Genomic DNA, 21,679 nt, shown 5'->3' on the forward strand with positions numbered 1-21,679 from the left:
AAATAACTGATCCCAAAAACAACACATTTGCTAAAATTGATAGTTTTTTTAAAAAGTGAATTTATTTATAAAATAAAACTACTGTTATTTGGAGAGTATTTTTTACAAGTATCGTGGATCCACGTGAGCGAGGACAGCCCGTTTACTGAAACCAGTCAGGACTGGCTAAATGAATTTGGGTAATGAGAAGCTTTTTGCCTGCAGCTAAATTTTGACATGTGATTTATTAGGTGTTAAAACATCCAATGAAACATCATTTAAAGTGTCGCTAAAGTAAAGCAGCCCCTCTGGCAGTCCAAAGTACGTGTTTAAGCTTCGGATCATCACATGCAAACCCCCCCCCCCCCCCTCATTTTGTAACGAGACAATAAACACGTGAGAAGAAACCCTGCTGAGCAGCTTCATGGGGTTTGGTTGTCCTGGTTCAGGTGACACCCAGCAATCGACCCAAACAGAGCCTCTCAATGAGCAACACCCACCCTTTGCTTTCTCTAAAACAGTTTATTCAATTTAAAGAGATTTGGTCCACATGAGTTGATCATAAACTTCCAACCAGGGAGAAAAGAAAAAAACAAAAAACTTCAAATAAAAAACTGTTATGCAAAATGAGATACAAAAAAAGTTTGTTTATTTATTTTCCCATGTCCTCTGAATCCGGTTTCTTCATTGCAACAATGCACGTTTGTACTTCACCCATCATGAGCTTCTTTTGTGGCCGCGTCGGCGCCGCGAAGCGACAGAGCAGCGTCGGTCACATCAACATTTGTTCCGTTTTTGCCAGAAAAATAAAACGCATCCTTTCATCGCTGATGAGCAGAACCGATTCCTGAACTTTTGCTTGGTAAGAAGACAAAGCCAACTGTGTTACAAACAGACAGAAACGGTTTGAAAGAGCTTTAAAGTGAAAGTCTGACGCTTTAAACGCCTTCACTGAAGAAAAGAACAGAAAACGTCTTTCCTGAACCGTCTTCTCACATCAGAATCTCTTCACAGCTTTTCTTTTTATTACAGCCTTTTTAATGAATATCTGCAGTGAATCATGTGTGACTAATTCCCTCAGAGCATGAATGTTAGTTCCATCCTGGTGAAAAGCTGCCAGCAGACGTTGGACAGGTGAACATGCAGCCACACGTCTGTTTCTGCATCAGATCCTCCGTTTTCTGACAGATGTCGGCGTTCTTCAACTCCAAACTGTTTCTTTTTTTTTCTTCCAAACTGTAAGGCTGAAACGTGGGAACTTCCTGTTTCTATCATAACAAACTTAAAGGTTTCTCTTATATTGGAACTGAAACAAACGGTGACGAGCATTCGGGCTCCTTCTCTTCTTTAACTCTGAAAAACAAACTTTTTTTTTTTCTGACCACAGCCACACGAAAAAAAAAGAAAAGACAGGCCACAATCTCTTATCTAAATGACCTTACGTAGATGTCTAAATATTATAACAGGTATTAAGTATCATATACTGTATATAGTAGATACGATTATACAATAGGGTATGTATCATCTTATACCGAATAAGGCGCTATACAGGAGCATAGAGGCCTCTGCGTATGCATCTCCCTCACCGGTAGAGAGGAGCAGACTCCTGCATACGCAGACGCCGGCTTACTGTCAATTATTATATTCGCACATGGATACATATATAGAGAGAGTTATACATTGCCATTTACATACATATTTCAATAGCGTATAGAAGAAGATAGGAATAGTCAATAGATAGCAATCATTATAGTCATCTTATTCATCAGAACTCTAGAAGCAGTAGTGATACAATCCCTCAAAGAAGCTAGTTTCCGGGCCGTTCCAGACCAGGTCTGCATGTGGGGCTAGGCTCAGGCTGGACTTTTATTTTGAAAGGACTTTGCTTTTATTTCTTCCAACTTAAATGAAGCTGTTCTGCAGATGAAACCTGAACATAAAAGTTCTGAAAGTCCGTCACAAACGTAGAGACAACAACAAAAAAGGAAAAAGAAAACCTCCCGTTTTGGGTTTTCGTCTGCGCCGAATCAAACCGAACGCCCCGTCTGGAACGGCCCCAACAGAAGGAACATTTCAAAGAAAGAAACCTCAAAAACAAAACTCACTATGGTCGTCTAGCTCAGCAGTACATTTCATATGGCAATACCTCAACAGGTTCTATGCGATCCATACAAGTTTCAGGTTATATTTATTAAGCTTAACTGCTAAGTTATCATTTAATATTAGTATGTCTATTATCTGTATGAATAATATGTGTGTATATAGACACTGTCCAGGCCAGAAGACGGTGGAAAAGCTCCTGCCTGCTTCTCTGTGTGTGTGTGTTCACATTTTTTCATGTTGTGTGTATTTAGGCACGATAAGCGGCGGGAATCCTTCCTGCTGACGGCGTCTTGTTCAATAATGAACGCAGGTTTTCATAGATCCTCAACTGAACCGAAACTTTGCAGCAGAACTTCAACCCAAGTTAATCCTCCTTTTCAGCCTCTAAATATTTGCATTTTCAACCTTTTTCCATTAAATTAGAACGTTTTTTCTCCCCCACAGCTGAAGTCGGCCTTTTAAAGGATCGGAGGTGAGAGTCGATCGCAGATTTGCATCTCTTTGCTGCCGAAGCCTCATTTAAGGCCCCATAGTTTATAAAACCGAGAGAGAAAAATCACATTTCATCCTGACCGACTCACTAAGTATTTAAGGATGCTCCTGCAGGAACCGCTGGAGTGATCCAGAGGGGGGGCACTAACTGAAATGTCATCAACCTGCAACATTTTCATGACTCGTATCCTTGTTTGGAAGGCCCAGGCAGGCGTTACATTCAACATTTTCCACCAATATGGTAGACGATAAAACAAGGAGGCGTAACCCTTCTTGAAAAAGAACAACAACAAAAAGCTCAAACTCAATCTCTACATAGTTAAATCTGCTCTCAACTCCAGAAAAGAGAGAAGAATTTGGTTGTGAGCTTAGAGGGGGGGGCGTCCTCCGAGATCCCCTTTTGAGCGTTAGGTTAGAAAACAGAAGCTCGTCTTCGCTGCACTCTAAAGGAACGCGTTAAGGAGTTTGAGTGCTTTGTTTGTAACGCCAATTTGAGGGCTGCGACCTGCGCGCCCTCCCCAGCATCGCTGCAGTGCTTTGTGGGAAGTTTTGCTGGAAGGAGGAGGAAGCCGGGCTCCCCGATGGGCTCATTCAGTCCACCAGAGGACCCGGCCTGGTTGGTTCGGAACCAAACTGTGGACGTCTGTGGCAACGTAACGCAAGAGAAAGCAGTTTACTCACAAACCTTTCTAGGGATGCTAGTGCCTGCGGGGTTTGTGTTGTGTTCATGTTTGTGTGAATGTGTTCAGGTGGGGTCCACAGTTACAGCTGAAGGGCTCATCCGCCCTCAGAGGTGGTCTCCGTCCGACAAATGCCGACTCACCTGCACAGAGAAACGCCTTCTTTAGCGTCAGTGGAGGTCAGCAGGCGTCTGTCAGCCCCCCCCCCAAACACTTACCAAGCTGTCTGTGTAATCTGCCGTTATGGTCACCTGCTTGTCGTCTGGGGGCGGGCTCACAGCCGACGTGTCCGCTCGCCTGCTCTGATTGGTCAGCTGCAGCCAGAGCTCGTACATCTGCTGCATGTCTCTCACTGCAGAGGAGCCGAGGAAAAGCAAAGATTCAACGAGTCGCTCTGGAGCCCAAAGGTGACGGTTGAAGCAGGACAACGCGGGTTTCAAACATGCAGAGACGTTAGTTCTTCAAAAAGGTAAGGAGGTCACAGATCCGACTGCTGGAAAAGGCATCAATCAGAACCAAAGACTCTGAACCCCGCAGACAAAACACTGATTTCAACTTTGTGAGTTGTTCTCTGTGAAAAGTGCTATATAAATAAAGATTACTTACTTACTTACACAATTCAACCAATTATCAAATCCAACCAAATTTAAAAAAACCTGCTCCCATCAAACAATAAAACAGTTCATCTGTTTTTTTCAATCTAACTGAAAGTCCTTTTATCTGCAAAAACGAAATACAAGAATCTACTCTTTAATGCATTTTTGTATGGATTTTCACTCTTCTTTGATTTTTTTAAAGCTTTATCTACATCACTTTTAAAAGCGTTGAATTTGCGGAGATGAAATCCGCTCCTGCGTCACGCTTGGTGTTTGCAGTTCAGCCACCGGGGGCAGTATAGAGACACTGTGGAAGGCTCTGGGGCCGCATCCGGCTTCACGGAAAACTGCTTTAGATAAAAAACAGCTGCTTTGTAGACATTTTCTTTAGTTTTGTCATCAATGTTTAGGTTTTGATCATGTCAGATAGCAGAGTAAAATGATGGCAACAGGTTTAATCGACTGAGTGTTATTAGAATGACCACATCTTCTTATCACATATTCCTATTATATATACAAACTTTCAAAGTCAAAGGCTTCATTGTCACAAAGACACAATATTCCGTATATCAGACCTAAACAGTTTTAACTTCAACTGACTTTTTAGAACGGATTTTAATACTCAGAAGCTGGTGGTATCATATCTTCTTTGACTAGTTTTATAGTTCATTTTTTATCTTTTATGTACTTACTACTATTTACTACATTTTTAGTATTCCTTTCATCTCTGCTTTTTTGTAATAAATAAAGATTCATTCATGCTTCAGCACCAGACCTCTTTATGTTAACTAAACAGACCGTTGATCACATGGACTCTCCTGTCTTTAAGGAAGATTTGCTAGTTTCACTTTCACAGAAAAGTTCCACTTTGGTTTTTTTCTTTTACGCTTCAAATCTGTTGATCCTCGAAAGAACCGATTGAGCAGAAAACCGCAGAGATCAAGGAAGCCGGAGCTGGTGTCAGGAAAGCCGAGGATCTCACAGTTGTTGTTCTTCATGTACGTCCAGACGTCCCTCTCCTCCAGGCTGTGAGCGAAGGAGCAGTTCCCGATGTAGTGGCACTTCTTCTGCTTCATCACATGGACGCACATCTGGTTCAGACACAACAGAGTCTTCTATGATGGTACTGATCAAGAAAACGCTGAGAGGACATTTCTTTGTGGGGAAGAGTTTGAACAGGAACCTACGTCGTATTGCTGTGGATACGAACGGGAAAAGGGAAGAGGACGGACCACCACCCACTTCTTCTTCTCAAAGGACTTCACCAGTAAGACCCTTCGCTCCTTCGTCCAGCTGAGAAGACGGACGTGAAGCGAAGTCAACGAATACAAATGGGACACTTTGGTAAAACTTTGGTGGCGGCGCCGGCGGACCTGTGTCGGGCCTTGGCCGTGCAGTACTTGAGGTTCTTGTCGGGCTCGTTGACCTGACCTTCCCTCCAGCACTGACCGCACACGAACTTCATTTTCAGGTTGAGGGGGCGCCCTCGTCCTCCTCCTAACATTCCCATCCCGACTCCTCCCACGGGGTTGGCGCCGCCCGCCACGATGCCGTCTCCACCCGGACAACCGACGCCACTCCCCATTCCCCCGAGCCCCCCGGCAGACATGCCGCTGGTGTGGGGGGAGTGGATGGGCTGCAGGACAGAAAAACAAATTGCAGACGTCACTTCATGAATCCATCAAACAGGATTTTTCCTCTAAAAAGGATGTTGCATTATCTGCCCCTGCAGAGAGCTTCCTCTTCCCCTCCGCCCGGTCTTAGTAGCTCACCTTCTGCTGCTTCTGTGCGTTCTGCTCCAGCCTTTGCCAGTGTCTCTTGGACTCCTGCACCATCTCCTCGTGTGTGATCCCTGCCGGAGACGTCCAAACACACAAACTCAGACTCCCACCTCCCCCTCCGTCCTGGTAACCAGGTGTCGGTACGGTCCGGTTCTACGCACCGGTGTCCTGCTGCAGGACCCAACACTTCAGCTCGATGACGGAGTGAGCGAAGGAGCAGCTGTCTTCCCGCTGGCAGCCATATCGGACCTCGTGGCGGCAGACATCGAACTGGCAGAGGGGGTGGAGCGGTCGGATCTTACTGTAGCGGACGTTGGCGGACCGCACCACGTGCACCAGGCACCTGGGAAGACGTGAGGACATGTGTCTTCTTCATGGAACCATGACACTACAGTTCTAGGCCTGTTGTGTTAAGTAAACTAAAAACAGACCACAGCAAACCGTAAAAGAAATATTTGTAAACTGCTATCAACTCTAACGGTCTATTTTCTTATGTATGCAGTTATAAAACATCAAGAAACCTTTAGATGTGCATGTCAAGAATTGACTATGATGCAATTTTGAAAAAAGTGTTGCTGCAAAAACAAATTCTGTTGATTCAAACTGATGCTGTTTCTTGTCCAATAAGACATTTACTAGCATTTTACAATGACTAATGATCCACTTTTTTGTTGTTGTTGACATTTACTGTTAAATTTACCAAGTATTCCAACGTCCAATGTCACGTTTTTGGATTGTGTTAGCGACGCCCACATTCTGGATATAGCCACGTCATACGATATACTAATTCAACAAGTCATGTAAGAAAATTTTCACAGTATGCCGGTAAGATCCGTCTGAGCTCCAGGGGAACGCCACATTTACAAACTCACCACACCGAAGCAAAGCCGTTCAAAAATCCACAAATTCTCAAACCAGCATTTTTTCTCCAATGATGCTCGGGGAGTTAGGAATGTGACAGAACAAAATCCCTAGGAGGAGTTTAAATCTGTAGACGGTACTAACAGGTGATTTTTTTGGGGAAAACGTTGACAAAGATTCATTTTCACTGGTCTGTGCGACTCCTAGTGCATTTGAGTCTGCGGGGGGGTGAAGTTTGAGCTCAAATCTGGTCCTTCAGACCAGGACTGCTGCAGGACAGAATACATTTTTGAGAACTACTGGACTCACTTGTTATCATCAAACAGGTGTCGCGCCGTGAGGTTTGAACAGACGGCTAAATTTTCTTTGCTCCGTTTGCTGATGATCCGAGGTTTACTGTCGAAGCACTCCTGCAGGACAGAACAGGTGTCAGAGTTTTCCTCCGTGTCTTGGAGGTGGAGGAAGGCGTGGCGGAAGGCGTGGGAGGCCCTCACCTCACAGAGGAACATGAACATGCCCATGTGGAGCTGCAGCAGCCGCGTGACACTCAGAGCCCGCCTCTCGGTGCTGCCCAGAGGGTCGAAGAGCAGCTCTCGGCTCAGGGCGCCCTTCCTCTCCTGCGTCCACACGTCGATCTCCTCCTGACAGTACGCAAACGTGCAGTTCTCCCCGTACTGGCACTCCTGACGCTCCTGTACTTCTGGAAGGTGCAACAGAAGCTTATTAGGAGATGAACAGCTGATTCCATGTGCGTCTCAGGAAACCTCTTTTACCTTTACAGAGTACAAACGCGCCCAGGAAGTTATTCCGTGCAGGCCTGGGGCGGATTCTCTTCCAGGTGGGGTCTTCGGAGGTTTTGAGACGGCACAGTAATATGTCTCTTTTGCATCGATGCGCTGCTTCTGGCTGGTATTTGTAGTCCATCACTCGTGGGCCTGAGAGCCAAAGGAGGGAAAATCAGTTTAATGTGTAGATCCATTTAAAAAGTAAGAAAATTAGACAAACATTTCAGCCATAAAAGATTCTAAATCCATCACTTAAATCTTTACATTTTGGTCTCTTTCTGTCCCTTTTCTCTGCATTAAACATAAAAGTGAGTCTCCAAATGCGATCTAAGCGACTGAAACCGAACCTATCCGGCTGTAACAGGCATGACACGCCTGCCGGAACTCGTGCGTTGCTGCCAGAGGATTCCTGGAGAGCAGAGAGAGGTTGGTTCCTCCTGGCCCGTTCTGAGGAAGAGACGATCAAGCAGATGGAAGGAATTTTGTGCGGCCATTACTAAATGTTTTTTTAAAGTGTGTTTTACTCACTGCAGGAGCAGAACTGTGGTTGCCCATCCCAGGAATGAAGCTGTGACAAACTCTTCCTCCTGCAGACAGGAATCAGAGGACGCAGGTGTGAAGAAGCACACGGACAACAGCCCATAATAATAATAATAATAATAATAATAATATTAAATTGGAGATTTTTAGCAAACTGAGCGAGTGAGTCCATGCTCCAGAGCTCATGGAGATGAGCCGAGGCATGGGGGCAACTAGCTGGAAGGAGGAGGAAGACCTGAGGGAGGGGGTGGGAGTGGCACCATGGATAAAGTCAGACAGAGGGGGGAGCTTATGGGGGGCTTATGGGGGGCTTTAGGTCAGAATCAGGGTTTGGGGGCTGCTAAAGGACGGGTGTGATGTGAAGGCTGGAGGGGGGGCTGAAGTTTGTGTTTTTAGATGAAAGAGAGTTTTTGTTTTACGTTTTGTAGGGACTTAAATGAGGATCTGCTTAAAGTGAACAAAAAACCAGAATGGAAATTTAAAAGAAAATGTTTTTTTTTTTGAAAAAATAAGGTTAATTGGAGGCAATACTTTTTTATTCTTTGTATAAGTTTTCAGCAATATTTTTTTTAAACTTTTCTTTTAAATTACAATGCATTTTTTATTCACTTTAAGCTGCTCAAATTCATGGGGGAAAAAAAATCATTTTTCCTAATTCTGTTGGTTTTATTTTATCTCCATAACAACCATCTCTCTCTATTTTTTTTTGTTCAGCTGAGGGGGACAAACATATTTATGTAATTTTTAGAAGAATCAACCAAAATACATTTTTGATTTCCCTGGCAACAGGGAATTTTGCAACCAAAGTCCCATTTCTGATTTGTTCACATCGTGTGTCATATTGCTTAATTCAGTTTGAGCCAAAGTTTCATATCTCAAAATTTACAGTTTTAGTTTTAGGTGTGTGTAATTTCTGGTGAATTTCTGAGAATGTGGAAGCGGCGAAATTTTCACTCAAAGGCGCCGTAAGAAGAAACTGAATAAAAAACTGCTCACTTTCTAAATCTCTCCTGTTTGAATTGATAAAAGACTCAGAAGCCGTCTGCACCCACCAGGGAGAGTGTACTCGGACAGGGAGTCAAGCCCGCCAGCAGCGACTCCCTTCCCCTCTCCGTCCGGACCCCCGCTGGAGAAGCTTCCCAGAGCGTCCTGCGCCTGGGTGGAGCTCTGGTCACAAAGCGACGAGTAAGGCTCCAGAGGAGGCATGTCGCTGATGGAGGAGCTGAAGAAGGCCGGGGGGAGCTGGGGCGACGGGGCCGGAAGGCTGGGCGAGTACGGAGGCCGGAGCCCAACGGCGGTGTTGGGGAGGTTGGTGGGGATAGCACCCTGAACTGGATTCTAGGCGAGAGAAGGTCGGGTCAGAAAGGGGATCCTCGATTCCGGCCGTTCTCGTCTCTCGACGCCTCACTTCACCTCGCTGACTTTCTTGGGAATGGACTCCAGGATGTCCAGCCCGTCCTTCAGGATAGTGCTGCCGCACTCCTCCGTGTGCTCCGACACCGGGACGGAGTACGGCATGGGGGGCAGAATCTGGCTGCTGGGGCTCTCCGGCAGCTCCGAGCACGAGGTCACCACCGCCGTGGCTGGGTCATCACTCACCGGGATGGGCGTGGCCAAGGGGGCGGGGATGCACTGAGCACTAGACAGATCCGCTGAGAGCAGAGAGTGAGACAGGTGAGGACCGAGCAGGAATGTGGCAGAGAGCAGAGGATGTGTCGGTTTCTGTACTTTGTCCGATGTCACTCAGGGACTCCAGCCCGTTGGAGGCCATCTAGTGGAGGAAAACAACCACACATCATCAGCAAATGCATTCGTCAATCATTTCATTTTTGAGAAACAAAAGCACCAACTTCTCCCGTTTGTGGCGACGACTCCCCGTCTCCTTCTGTGGAGCCGGACTCCGTCTGAGAGCTGACGTACGCTTTACGGACCTTCAAGCCCAGTTTGTTGGCCAGGTCTTGAGCAAGGTCCACAACCTGCCTATCCTGAAAGATGAGCCAGAAAAACAGAGCATCAAACTACACAAATATACAAAACAAATACCTACACAAGCCTTCAACAAAATGTTTTCCACAAAACCAGCATGCCGACAAAAACAGCATTTAGAAGACATCACGATAAATGCATCAGACACAAAAGTAAGCCCCACCGCCTCGTAGGATGGAGCTGACATGATGGCGGTGTCAGCAGACTATTGCACACAAACAGACACATCCTGGGTTTGTCACATACCTGCGGTGCCGTGAGGAGACACTTGGTGCCACACTCGTAAGCCTCCCTGAGTCTTCCCAGCTCTCGGAGACAGAGAGCTCTGCGGTACAGAGCGCGGCGGCTGCCCTCCGATACGCACAGAGCGCTGTCACAGTCCTGGACGCCGCGCTCAAACTCCGCCTGCTCAAACCAACAACAAATGACTGACTGACATTATTGTTGGCTTCATTTTGACCACTCATTATGACGGATAACTAAACGTAATGCAAAGCAGGAATCTGGAATGATAAATGTTATCACCAAACACAGGCCAAAAACTACAGTCAGCAAACACAAAACAAGAAAAAACAACTTCACCAAACTATAACAAAAGGTCACAAACTACAGCATCAGCCCATACAAATCCCATATTACAGCTAGGATCTGGATAATTTCTTAACTTGACTATCCCCTTTAGCTTTTGTTTTGTCTTTACACCTGTAAAGTTGATCAAATCTGGTGCCAATACTTAGGGTCCTGTTTAAATGTGGTGTTATATGAGGGTTTAATGCGTGCAGAAGGTCAACCAATCCACACAGAGACATGAACCATCAAAAACAGTCGCATCTGTGCTTTCATGTCATTGGCTAATCTTCTCTCAGCAGCAGAAATCTGAGGAAGGAATCCAATTTCTAAAAGGATCAGCAAATCAGCAAATAATTCTTTGCTCTTGGTTGGTTTGCCCTTTTGTTGTTCTTGTAATGCAATCACAATGAAATACTTAAAGCTATAGAATAAACCCTGTTAAGGGAAAAAAACGAAAAAGTGTGGGATCGAACCTAACATGATCTCAAACCCAAACCCCAGCTCTGCATATTCTTCTAGAAATCTTTCCAGTTCAACTCAAACAAAATACTAATACAGTATAAGTACAGTATAATAAAACACATCTGGAATGCTTCAGCAGTTTGAATCCAGTCAAAAATACCAGATTGTTTCCTACAAACATTAGGGCAGTTGTTATCCTTACCATCTGGTAGAAGGCGGCAGCCCGGTTAACGTACAGGCTCTCCAGCAGCTCATGAGGGATGATGAGGGCTTCGGTCTGCGCGTAACGGCTGACGCTGATTCCCTCTCCATACTGTTGAGACGCTTGGCGCCAGTCCCCGTCGCGGAAACAACAATTCCCTTCATCCAGCAGGTTACACACCAGCTGGGTCAGAAAGCTCTGAAAAGGGTAAGTTAGGAGGGAGGATAGGAAAGGATGTAGGTGGGGGGAAATAAACATCAAAATAAACACAGTTTACATGATTCTTTTGTCAGTATTTTAAAAAATGTTCTGAAAACATGACGTTTGGAATAAATCAAGTGACAGCTTGTCTTTCTAATTTAATAGTGAACAACAAAATCAATTCCTATTTCATTTTAAGGAAATGAGGTGAGCAAATATGGTATCGATATAAATCTAAGACACGTACCTCATAGCTCTCTGGTTCTGGGAAAGGCAAAGAAGACCTGTTTGGCAGAAAATTGGGATTCTTTCAGTCTTTATCCTTAAATAAAATATTTTGAGGACATGATGGACTCGATTTTAGTCTTACTGAATAAAGCTCATTGCCCTCTGAATCTCCTCTCTTCGCTTCTGCCGATCAGGATCCATCGCCTGAAGGAGGACAGGAAACTGACTTAAAGAAAAACTTCTAACTTTTGATTTGAAGCCAAAAACTCACACTTCAAGTCAAAAATCTGGAGGAAAATATGTCCCAAAGTGTTCATCATTGAGACTTTAAACAGCAGAGATAAACAGTACATAAAGACAAAAGCACGACTATTTTTTTCTTATATTAACTTCTTAAGTTATAAAATAACACGAAGTGACAACATAAGTTAATGTTTTATAAATCGCAGGTTCCAAACGATAAATAATGACAGTGAGTGAATCTTGGTAATGGTGGCTAAACCCCATGTCAGCTCCAGATGAAGTATCCTTAAGTGGTAACAGACAATATATTAAATACATTTAATTAATGTTTTTAAAAGTTGACACCGGGTTAGCTGCTAATCGCGCCAATGTTTGTAACGCTACCTGAGTTTACCTGCCATTAGCTAGCATGTTTAGGCTACATGCTATTGAGGCTAAATGCTAATGACTAAGTTAGCTAAGTAGGAGTGGCCTTTAGGTTTTAGTTGGCAATTCTGGAGTTACATCCGTTTAGTTTCTAAGCCAAAACATGGGGTTTTGTGGTACATGAAACCCGGCTTAACCAGCAACTGGGGTAACTTATTTAACTAGGTTTAAATTAAGCTAACAGTAAACCCTTTCGCTACTCACCCGGGACGGGAGTTACTGCGCTCTTCCGATCGGTTGATATATAGCTTCGCGGATGGTTGGTGACCAAGACTGGAGAAACTAACTAACTAAATATCAGTCTGTAATCAGCACATATTTGTACGTTTAGTGTCCGCGTCATTGGGGAATAGACGGAGAACGACTTTCACCGCCACAGACTCTACTGTCTGGCTAACGGAGCTACTTGCTGTTTTAGCTAATGCTGACCGCAACAAGTTTCTGTGACAAGTATGGCCACCAGATGGCAGCAAAAACTCTTTTTGAAAATATAAGGCCATTAGTATGAGAAAATTACGGTTCTATGCGCTTTTTTTTTCTTTGTCCATGGCCCTAATCCTCTTCGGTAGAAAATAACATTGGAGCTGATTATTATTATTTTGATGATGATGATTAGTATTATTATTATTACTATTACATTAAACTCACTAACTTTTAAACACCTTGAAATAGACTATTTGGGTTTATTGATAATAAGGTGTCTTTGCACATTTCTTTAATAATTTCCCTGTTTACTTTAGATTTTCGGGGGGTTAGATCCGAAAAAAACAGTCAGATTAAAAATAAAAAATTAAAGAGCAGGCTTTGACTTTTAGCCATTCCAAGCCAGTAGGTGGCGGTATTGCACCTGTCTGTTGTTTCCCAACCGCTACTGTCTAAAGGTAAGAAGAAGAAATGAGGCTGAGGAGGAAAGCAGGGCTTGTGACGTCACACGATTGAGCAGCCGGCGCGAAGAGGAGACCCAAAGAGCAGCGCGCGCCCGGGGGAACTATACCAACAAGCCGCAGAGAGGAAAACTTTGGTAGGTCTGTTCTTTCATCACAAATATATATTTGTTCTTGTTAAAATAAAATAAAAACCCTAATCGATCGTAACTAGCCTGTTCAGTTTGATCAGTGACGTCAGAGATTAGCACCTGTGGAGCTAAACCGCTAGCGTCATCGTTTGTTGATACTTTCAGTTTTGCGCTAGCAGACTATTTTGTTTTTTACACCAGGATGTTGCTGACGCTTGTTTGCTGGTTTTAGGGAATCGAGCTGTACCTAAAGTTCCCCATCACGTTCTAGTGTTCCTCTGAGGAAGTTCTCGTGTTCTGTCCGGTCCTCACAGATCAGCTGGCATGGCGTCAGAGGACATCGCGCAGCTGGCGGACACGCTCTCCCGGATCCGCGTCGGGGATGGAGAGCTGAGCTACAAGGGTTTGGGTCTTAAGCTCGACGACGCCGAATCAGGTCAGACGGGATTTTAGCCGCGTTTAATCGGAATTAGGTTGGCCGTTCGTTACCTCCGGTGACCCGCCGAGCTCTGCTGTTCCAGTGGCGGAGCTGGTGCGGGACATCCGGCGGTCCTCCGACCTGAGAGCTCTGCGCCTGGAGGGAAACACAGTGGGAGTGGAAGCAGCCCAGACGATCGCCAAAGCTCTGGAAAACAAAGAGATGCTTCAGGTAAACCCGCAGGTACACCTGCAGCATCCAGAGGCTGGAAGAGGGAAGTCAGGAGGGGGGGTGTATGGGAGGGATAAAGCCCGACGGGGTGTGAATGATGATCACATTTGAATCCTAATCAAGGATTCACCTGGACCACGCCATAATGTATATTAAGCAAAAAAAGTCTGTTAGATTTTCCTTAATACTTTGCCACTTTTTGTGGCAATATTTGATTTTTATTGATTTTATTTTCGTACAGCACCAGCTTCCTTTTTTTAACAGTTATTTTCTCATTTATATGATACATTTTTTCACAATGAACCTGAAACTGTACAAGAAACTCAAATCTGAGTATTAAATGTTGTCTTTTTTTGCTGCAAAATCATAAACTGAGAATTGTATTTTTTATTTGATACATCAAAGATCAAAAGTGTATAGATGATGTAAAAATGTACATAGCCTTTCCAAAATATATTTAAAAAAAAGTCAAAACAATGTGAAAAATATATCCTACACGTCGTCCTCTCTTTCTCTTCAGTACAGGGTCTCCTTGAGCATCTATGGACAGATATCAAACAATGGACCTTTTTATCAAATCTACTTCATGCAACACCACGAAATTCCTACATGTTTGGGGTAAAAACACATGCTGTACTTGTAATAAGTAAGGATCCTCATCACAGACATTTGCCTTGCACCGCCATTCATTACAAAGTAACTCCAAAGTAGAGTCAAAAGTTGAAAAAGTCTTTAGTATTGAAATATCTATAAACCATGTGTAATTAATGAGTAAATATTAGTTTCTATCTCACCTGTAACGGTCTCAAATGAGGTTGTCTCCTCTGGTGTCTACTGGATCGTTTACCTCGTCATCCGTTTCTCCATCGGAAGTAGAATCTTTTTCTAAATCATCTAATAAATCTCCCTACATTCGTCTTTCTCGCTCGCCAATATGAAGAGGTGTTGGTGAAATAACAAGTGTGGAATTCCTGGGTTCCTATTGGCCGATTATCAGTGACTTCAGCACCACAAACCAGGACAGCGGCGTGTTCTGTCTGTCAGTGTGTAGAGTGAAAGTCAACTATGTGTCAAAAACTGTTCTTATGTTTATTAAAAAACCCAAATTCAAAAGATAAAAAAACTTTTCTGGAGCCCTGATAGTATATTTTGAATAAAAATTGTATTGTTGCTGAAAGCAGCTGGTGCATTTGGACATTTCTAAAAGTCAACGTCCCCCTTTTTCATTTTGAAATGTGTGGCATTTTTGTTCTGAAAGAAAACAAATGTAATGAGAAATCATTTTATTTTGGCATTTCTGAGGATTTCTCCTTTTAAATCCCTGTCAATCAAAGCCCCTTGGTTTTGATTAATGATCTGTTGTGATGTCACAGCGGCCCTGTGCACCAACGGCCGCGCCTATTTAGAGGAGATTTTGGAAACAGAGGCTTCAGATTGACATGAAGTATGGCTTTTTAAGACATTTAGGAAGTGGGATTTTGGTTGAAAAACGTCATAATCATGATTAAAACACCACTTGAAACGTTTTTATTTAAAGAAATGGTCATAGGGGGACTTTATGGAAGTAAATGAAGCAACAATAAGTGATCTACAGCTGGCTGCTGGTTCAGGATGTCAGAAAACGGATTTTGATAGTCAAAGCTTTCACTACATTTTTAAGGATTTTACAGTAATTCCTGCTTCATTAGTGAGTTGTTGATGATTATTTTTGAAGATGAAAAAGTATTTTGTTGGCTTGAATGGTGTGTGTTTTCCAGAGATGCTACTGGAGTGACATGTTTACTGGAAGGCTGCGCTCTGAAATCCCCACAGCCCTGGTAACTCAGATCTGACCTCCGTTGACCTTTCAGATCCGTTCATTGCTGTTTTTTTCTCAGCTTTCTCTCGCCCTCCTTTCTCCCTCAGATGTCTCTTGGCGGCGCGATAATGGGCGCCGGTGCCAGGCTGACTGAGCTGGATCTGAGCGACAACGCCTTCGGGCCGGACGGCGTGAAGGGCATCGAGCAGCTGCTGAAGAGCGCCTCCTGCCACTCCCTGAAGGAGCTGCGCCTCAACAACTGCGGGATGGGAATCGGCGGAGGAAAGGTGAGCCGGCGATGCCCCTTTACCCTTAGACTGATGGCAGGCGTGTGAAACGGCTGTTTCTGCTGCACACAGATCCTGGCTGAAGCTCTGACCGAGGGTCACAGGCGGTCGTCGGCCCTCGGGGCGCCGCTCAGACTGAGGGTGTTCATGGCGGGGAGGAACCGCCTGGAGAATGAAGGAGCGAGCGCGCTGGCGAAGGCCTTCAAGGTTCCAACTCCCTCTGAACACGCCGTTTCTGTGCTCACACAACTGATTTCATGTCTTCTGTCTTTGATTGGTCGGTTAAGTTCTGGTCACCCGTCCTTCAATCAGATTTAGGAAATGTCAGGTTTGTCTTTTCCTCTTTAGTCTAACTGAACTGAATTTAAGGACGCTTTAAATCTGGTTTGGCTTAAAGACAGAAGAACATTGGCTGAACTCTGCACCTCGGGTTTCTGCTTCAACATTTCTATTTTTAAAAAAAAGGGGAAAAAACTGAATGAAAAGCGTCAAATGTCAGCGGTTGGTTGTTGTTGATCGTTCTGTTTGGGTAAAACTTCAATGTTTCCTAATGGAAAACATTGATTGGAGGCAAAAAGAAAATGACTGTCTTGGATTTTACGAGAATTGGAAAACTCGGATAATCGCGTCATTGTCCCGAGAAATCGAGTTCAAATGTTTGTTACGTCAGAGATCGCCAAGTCGCTTTTATAACCGTAGTCAAATATAGTATAAATACACGTTAGGCCAGGGGTCGGGAACCTTTTTGGCCGAGAGAGCCATAAACGCCACATATTTTTAATTGTAATCTTGAAAGAGCCATACATACAATAATGTAGCGTCCCTTTCCCACACTGAGGCACGGAGACTTAACATCATTTAAGGTTCTTTATTCTTGTTATTGCAGACCGCAACAAACGCCGTACAATTAATTCAGCAACTCCTGAATGTCTCCTGCCGACACGAGAGCGCGTCACCCAACTTTATATTCACCTGCTCCCGCTCCAGCCCTCCCATTTCCCTTATTCGGCCCATAGCTGAACCCCATTGGTCCAAACTACCTAACAACAGGCTGAGCGACAGAACTGAGAGCCAATCAGATCTCTGCTTGATGCGTTCAATGAACTCCAGAACTTTTAACGCGGCCCAACAGCCACTCAGTCCAAGTCAGTAACCAACGATATGTTTAAAACTAAATATACAAGTGAATGTGTGCATTTGATTTAATTTCAACATTTTTAAAGTACAATAAGTCTGTGGATTCTTTTTAATAACATCGTTATTCTGTTGCTAATAAATGGTGAGTATTTCTCGTGGTAGTTTTGCTGATGGTCTAGTCTGGTTGATACGTGGTGAGTTTCTGCTTCATGCAGGCGTTGAAACTTTAAACGTGATCGTAGGTCTGAATGTTCTGTAGATGTGAGACAGACTGATCACATGCAGACGCGGAGCCAAACACACACTCACACGCCGCAGTGAGTGACAGGTAGCGGGTTTTACGTTTTTACAATCCCTGCGCAATTCACCTGCAACCCCCCCCCCCCCACACACACACACACACACACACTTTCTGCTTTCTTCCTCACACATCCCGTCCCCGCAACTGCGCACTCTTTCTCAGAGACGGGAGCGCACAGTTTTAGGCACGGCAATTCACAGGTTTCCAGCTGGTACAAACTCTGTGAAATAATAGTAAACTGACCTCTGGCATCGCGCCCGAGAAGGACTGGTCTAATGAAAAAAAAAGTATAATTAAAGATTTGTCTGCGAGCCACATGTGACCATCAAAAGAGCCATATATGGCTCGCGAGCCATAGGTTCCCGACCCCTGCGTTAGGCAATGCAGTTATGACTCTAAAATGTAGAGAAAGGTTGGATGTTAAGTTTAATAACTAAAGAAACCGAATGTGCTATTGTCACTGGAAGTAAATCAAATTTCAAAGTAAAGTGTCGGTGAAGGTTCTCACTTTCAAAGTAAAACTAGTAAATCATGAAAAAAAAAGTTAGACTGAAGTTCAGTTTAATAAGTTCTGACAAACTCATTTTGTTTGAAAAATAGTTGACGATTTAAATCAAAAAGTCTAAAATTCCGACTCCTGTGAAAGTCTTGTCATGTGATCAATGCTGTGACGTCATGTGACCGTCATGCTAGCAAGTCGTACTGATAAAATGTTTGTCTAAAGTTTTTTGGTAAATGTTTGTTTTTTCCACTGAGGATGAAAAAAGTCGGGTGGTTAAACCTGTTTTCTGTTTCCCAGTTCAGATGTTCAGGCTGTGGGTCTTTTCTAGTAGTTGTATTTCTATGGAGGTGTTGCTGCGTCGTTTCCTCTCTTCCTGTCATCCGCCGTCTGGAACTGTAGTCAGTTAAACTTAGAGGATGGAAAACTGTGCAACATTTTCAGGATTTGTTGCTGAAACAACAAGGATGTTGATGTTTTGTTTCCTGCTGAAGTTAACCAGGAAGTTAACAGAAAAGCATTAGCGTGGCGCTGTTTAAAATGATAAATATTATGTTTTTCTTTCTTAATCTTTGTGTTTTTATCTGTCATGATTCTGATCTGCTGTTCTAAATGCTGAAAAACATATTTCATTTGAGTTCTATATAGCAAACCGTTCGGACGTTATAAAACCTTTCAGCTTTCCTCCGTATTTTGTTTGATTCGTCCTTTTTGTCGTCATTTAAGTTGATTGGCAGCCTGGAGGAAGTCCACCTGCCCCAGAACGGAATAAACCACGCAGGCGTGACGGCGTTGGCTGCAGCCATGCGCCAAAACCCGGAGCTTCGGGTCGTGAACCTGAACGACAACACCTTCACGAGGAGAGGAGCGCTCGCCATGGCGCACGTGAGGCTTCCTTCTCTTCCTCGCGAGCTCAGACTTTTGGCGTTTGTGTAAGACGCTCGTCCTGTTCAGGCTCTGCGGCCCCTCCGGAACGTCCAGGTCATCAACTTCGGCGACTGTCTGGTGCGGTCCGAGGGAGCCGTGGCCCTGGCGGCCGTCCTGAGGGAGGGGCTGCCCACGCTGAGGGTGGGTTTCCTGGCAGGTTTGTGCGCGCTGCCGGCAGCACGCCGCTCAGCTGTGCTGCGCTCTCCCCCCTGCAGGAGGTGAACCTGTCGTTCGGGGAGATCACAGAGGCCGCGGCGATGGCGGTGGCTCAGGCGGTCGCCGACAAGCCTAGCATGGAGAAAGTGGACCTGAACGGTACCGTGGAACCGGTCCTGGATGTTAAAACACGTCCATCATCGGTAAAATGAGAGAGTTGTCCTTCCTCCAACAGGTAACTGCCTGGGGGAGGACGGCTGCGAGGCGTTGAGGGACCTCATGGAGAACGCGGACAAAGGAGACCTGCTGGCCTCTCTCAGGTATCCCAGCAGAGACTCCGCCCTCAAAAAATCCACCCCTGAACACGTCTGAAGTGGTTCTCCTCATCACAGCGACGATGAAGGAGAACCTGACGAGGAGGAGGAGGAGGATGAAGACAGTGAAAATGAAGATGATGACTGCTGCGAGGAGAGCGAGGAAGACGGCGACATCGTGAAGGAAAACGGAATGACGGGAGGAGACAGTCCTTCAAAATCCCAGAGCCAGGTGAGATGAAAGCCAAAGCAGGTGACGTTCTTTGACCTGCCGTCACACGACGCGCCGCTCTGATTGTGTCCGCTCAGGCAGAGGTCACGACCTTCCTCAGATGTCCCTCAGTGGAGAAGCTCCGAGAGCTGAAGGCGGCTCTGCAGGAGCAGGTGAGTCTGAAAAACCAGACAGGGAGCAGAGCTGGAGGCGTCTTCAGACCTTTTAGTCGTCATCAAACTCTGTTTTTCCAGGTGGAAGCGTCTGAGCTCCACCAGGCCGCTGAGGTTCTTCTGAAGATCGGTTCCCTGTATAGCGAGGAACCAGAAACCAAAAGCCTCGTCCTGCAGACGTTTGGTAACGTTGACGGGTCAACGCGGCCGCGTGGCGCAGTGATCCGGTTTCCTTCACGTTCTTCCTGTTTCTGTGCCGCTCCTCAGGTGAGGTTCTGAAGAAGCTCCTGTCCGGTTCCGTCCTCCAATCGTTCTGCTTCCTGTCCGCCCTGCTGGTCATGATGGGACTCCTCAAGGTGGGTTCAGATCCGAGCCTCGCTGCTGTTGTCCTGCTGTACCTGAACCGGTTCAGCAGGTTTACACCAGAGAACAGAACGACTTCCTTTTAGAAGAGGAATGTTCTTCGGAAAAGGATTGGAAGGTTTTTCATTTAGTCATTCCGTATTTAATTTAACCACGAAAAAGAAGCATAAGATCAAGATTGTTTCTTCAAAGGCCACTGGGTCAAGAGGTCAGCAGCTACGGCAGAAAACACAGTTTAACAGTAAATAACACCCAAAAAAAAGACAATGAGAAGTTCAACTAGGAGAGAATTAAAAAAATCAAACTGGCATTTAACAGAGAATGCAGGAAAACTAAAAGCTCATTTTCTCCAAATTCTTTTTTAAAACAGGTGAAACAAGAAAATGTGGATTAAAATAAAAATCTAGATTTCTTTTTTACTTCACTGCAGATTTACATTTACTCACAAAAAGCAGATGAACTTTAGGAAACTTTGGAATTATTTGTATATTTTCAGTCTGATTGTTTCCCAAAAAGCCGAAATGACCTCGTCCTCTTAATCAAATTCAGCTCTGGGGTTTTTGTCTATTTGCCTCACAGACAGACGGTCGCCGGCGTTCTGCCAGGTTCTCTGTCCTTCATGGTTGTCACGGTTACGGTCTGCAGTTCAGACGTTTCGTGTTAAAACTTCACATTTCTTATGACTTTTGAACATTACAGGAAATTGAGGTTCAACTTCTAATTAAAAAGACTTTTCTAAGCCATCCAAAAACATTGAGGACAAGCTTAAAAACATAAAACATACGTTGACATTTCTTATCCCACGATTTACCGTCCGATGCTATTAGTCCATTCAGTTCAGTTCCTGTAAGTAACAGTAGGACATTTTTTATTTATGTTTATGTTTGAGATTTAATGTAAATCCGTGGTGCGTCCTGTACAGGGGGAGGGAAAGGTGAGGAAGGCGTGCGTGGTTCCAGGTCACCTCTTGTGTTTGGAGCACGCCGTCCAGCAGGACTTCTTCTCGCAGCCTCACGCCTCGCTGCTCTTCTGCTTCACGTCCAGGTAAGACCGCGCGGAGAAAACGAGGCGTTTGAACGCCAGGACAGACCTCAACGCTCCTCTGTGTTGGTCTTTTTTTTTTTTTTAAGGAGTCGTGAAACTCTGGCGTCGGGCAGCGGCGCCTCCGAGAAGCTCAACGCCGCGCTGGAAAAGAAATGCAAACGCTGACTCCGCCCACTTGCTCATTCCTGTTCAATTAACGAGTTTAATTGCTAAAGCTACTAAAATACTCCTACAGCCATAATGTGGACTTTTGATTTGTATGTTTATGGAAAAAACAAACCCGTTCTGTCTGAAATTGTATTTTTTTACTGAAATTTATGACTTATTTTTATAGGAAATGCATAGAAATAACAAAATGGATTGACTGGATTTGTGGAACCATTGGAATAATTAACATCATGTTTAGTTTTTTTCTATGCTAAAGTGAAGGGAATAATCTGTGAATGCAGAGGCTGCAGCTTCCTGTTTTACCTCAAAACGTGTATCTGCTGGTGGAGGAACAGAAAATGCTTTTTTATGTAGTTTATTGTTCAGAAAACAATAAAAGCTGTTTGTTGACCCGCTGTTTTTTTCTTGAAATCAGCTGGAGGTGAAGCTCCTGGCAGCCAGTGGGGCTGCAGAGGTGAATTTCCTCAGGAGGGAGGGGGAATATTTTGTTGATATAGAGGGG

At 44.6% G+C, this 21,679-nt stretch overlaps 2 protein-coding genes across 3 annotated transcripts; one reads left to right on the top strand and one right to left on the bottom strand.

Annotated features, from left to right (window-relative positions):
- Nucleotides 1-481: 481 nt before the first annotated feature.
- zc3h7bb (zinc finger CCCH-type containing 7Bb) lies at nucleotides 482-12,601 on the bottom strand. Its single transcript, XM_011487836.4, has 21 exons — nucleotides 12,340-12,601; nucleotides 11,609-11,670; nucleotides 11,486-11,522; nucleotides 11,038-11,235; nucleotides 10,050-10,208; nucleotides 9,668-9,802; nucleotides 9,546-9,588; nucleotides 9,231-9,469; nucleotides 8,870-9,155; nucleotides 7,806-7,864; nucleotides 7,625-7,724; nucleotides 7,266-7,427; nucleotides 6,987-7,192; nucleotides 6,802-6,902; nucleotides 5,793-5,974; nucleotides 5,623-5,702; nucleotides 5,224-5,486; nucleotides 5,038-5,143; nucleotides 4,833-4,941; nucleotides 3,473-3,606; nucleotides 482-3,397 (listed from the first exon to the last, which is right to left on the bottom strand). Exons 2-21 carry the CDS (start codon nucleotides 11,665-11,667, stop codon nucleotides 3,362-3,364), a joined length of 2,694 nt encoding a protein of 897 aa, XP_011486138.1. The 5' UTR covers nucleotides 11,668-11,670; nucleotides 12,340-12,601; the 3' UTR covers nucleotides 482-3,361.
- Nucleotides 12,602-13,016: 415 nt separating this feature from the next.
- rangap1b (Ran GTPase activating protein 1b) lies at nucleotides 13,017-21,567 on the top strand. Of its 2 annotated transcripts, none has more exons than XM_023949874.2 (16): nucleotides 13,017-13,156; nucleotides 13,465-13,586; nucleotides 13,672-13,799; nucleotides 15,557-15,616; nucleotides 15,705-15,884; nucleotides 15,957-16,091; nucleotides 18,548-18,706; nucleotides 18,776-18,889; nucleotides 18,964-19,063; nucleotides 19,140-19,224; nucleotides 19,297-19,450; nucleotides 19,528-19,602; nucleotides 19,684-19,786; nucleotides 19,870-19,958; nucleotides 20,888-21,009; nucleotides 21,096-21,567. In XM_023949874.2, the coding sequence occupies exons 2-16, from the start codon at nucleotides 13,475-13,477 to the stop codon at nucleotides 21,172-21,174; spliced, it is 1,695 nt and encodes a 564-aa protein (XP_023805642.1). In that variant the 5' UTR covers nucleotides 13,017-13,156; nucleotides 13,465-13,474; the 3' UTR covers nucleotides 21,175-21,567. The 2 variants fall into 2 exon arrangements, with proteins under 2 accessions (XP_023805642.1, XP_023805643.1); XM_023949875.2 differs by having other exon boundaries at nucleotides 13,024-13,160.
- The last annotated feature ends 112 nt before the right edge of the window (nucleotides 21,568-21,679 follow it).

The sequence above is a fragment of the Oryzias latipes genome, chromosome 19, assembly GCF_053564925.1.
Source record: "Oryzias latipes strain Hd-rR chromosome 19, Olatipes_Hd-rR_3.1".
NCBI lineage: Eukaryota > Metazoa > Chordata > Actinopteri > Beloniformes > Adrianichthyidae > Oryzias > Oryzias latipes.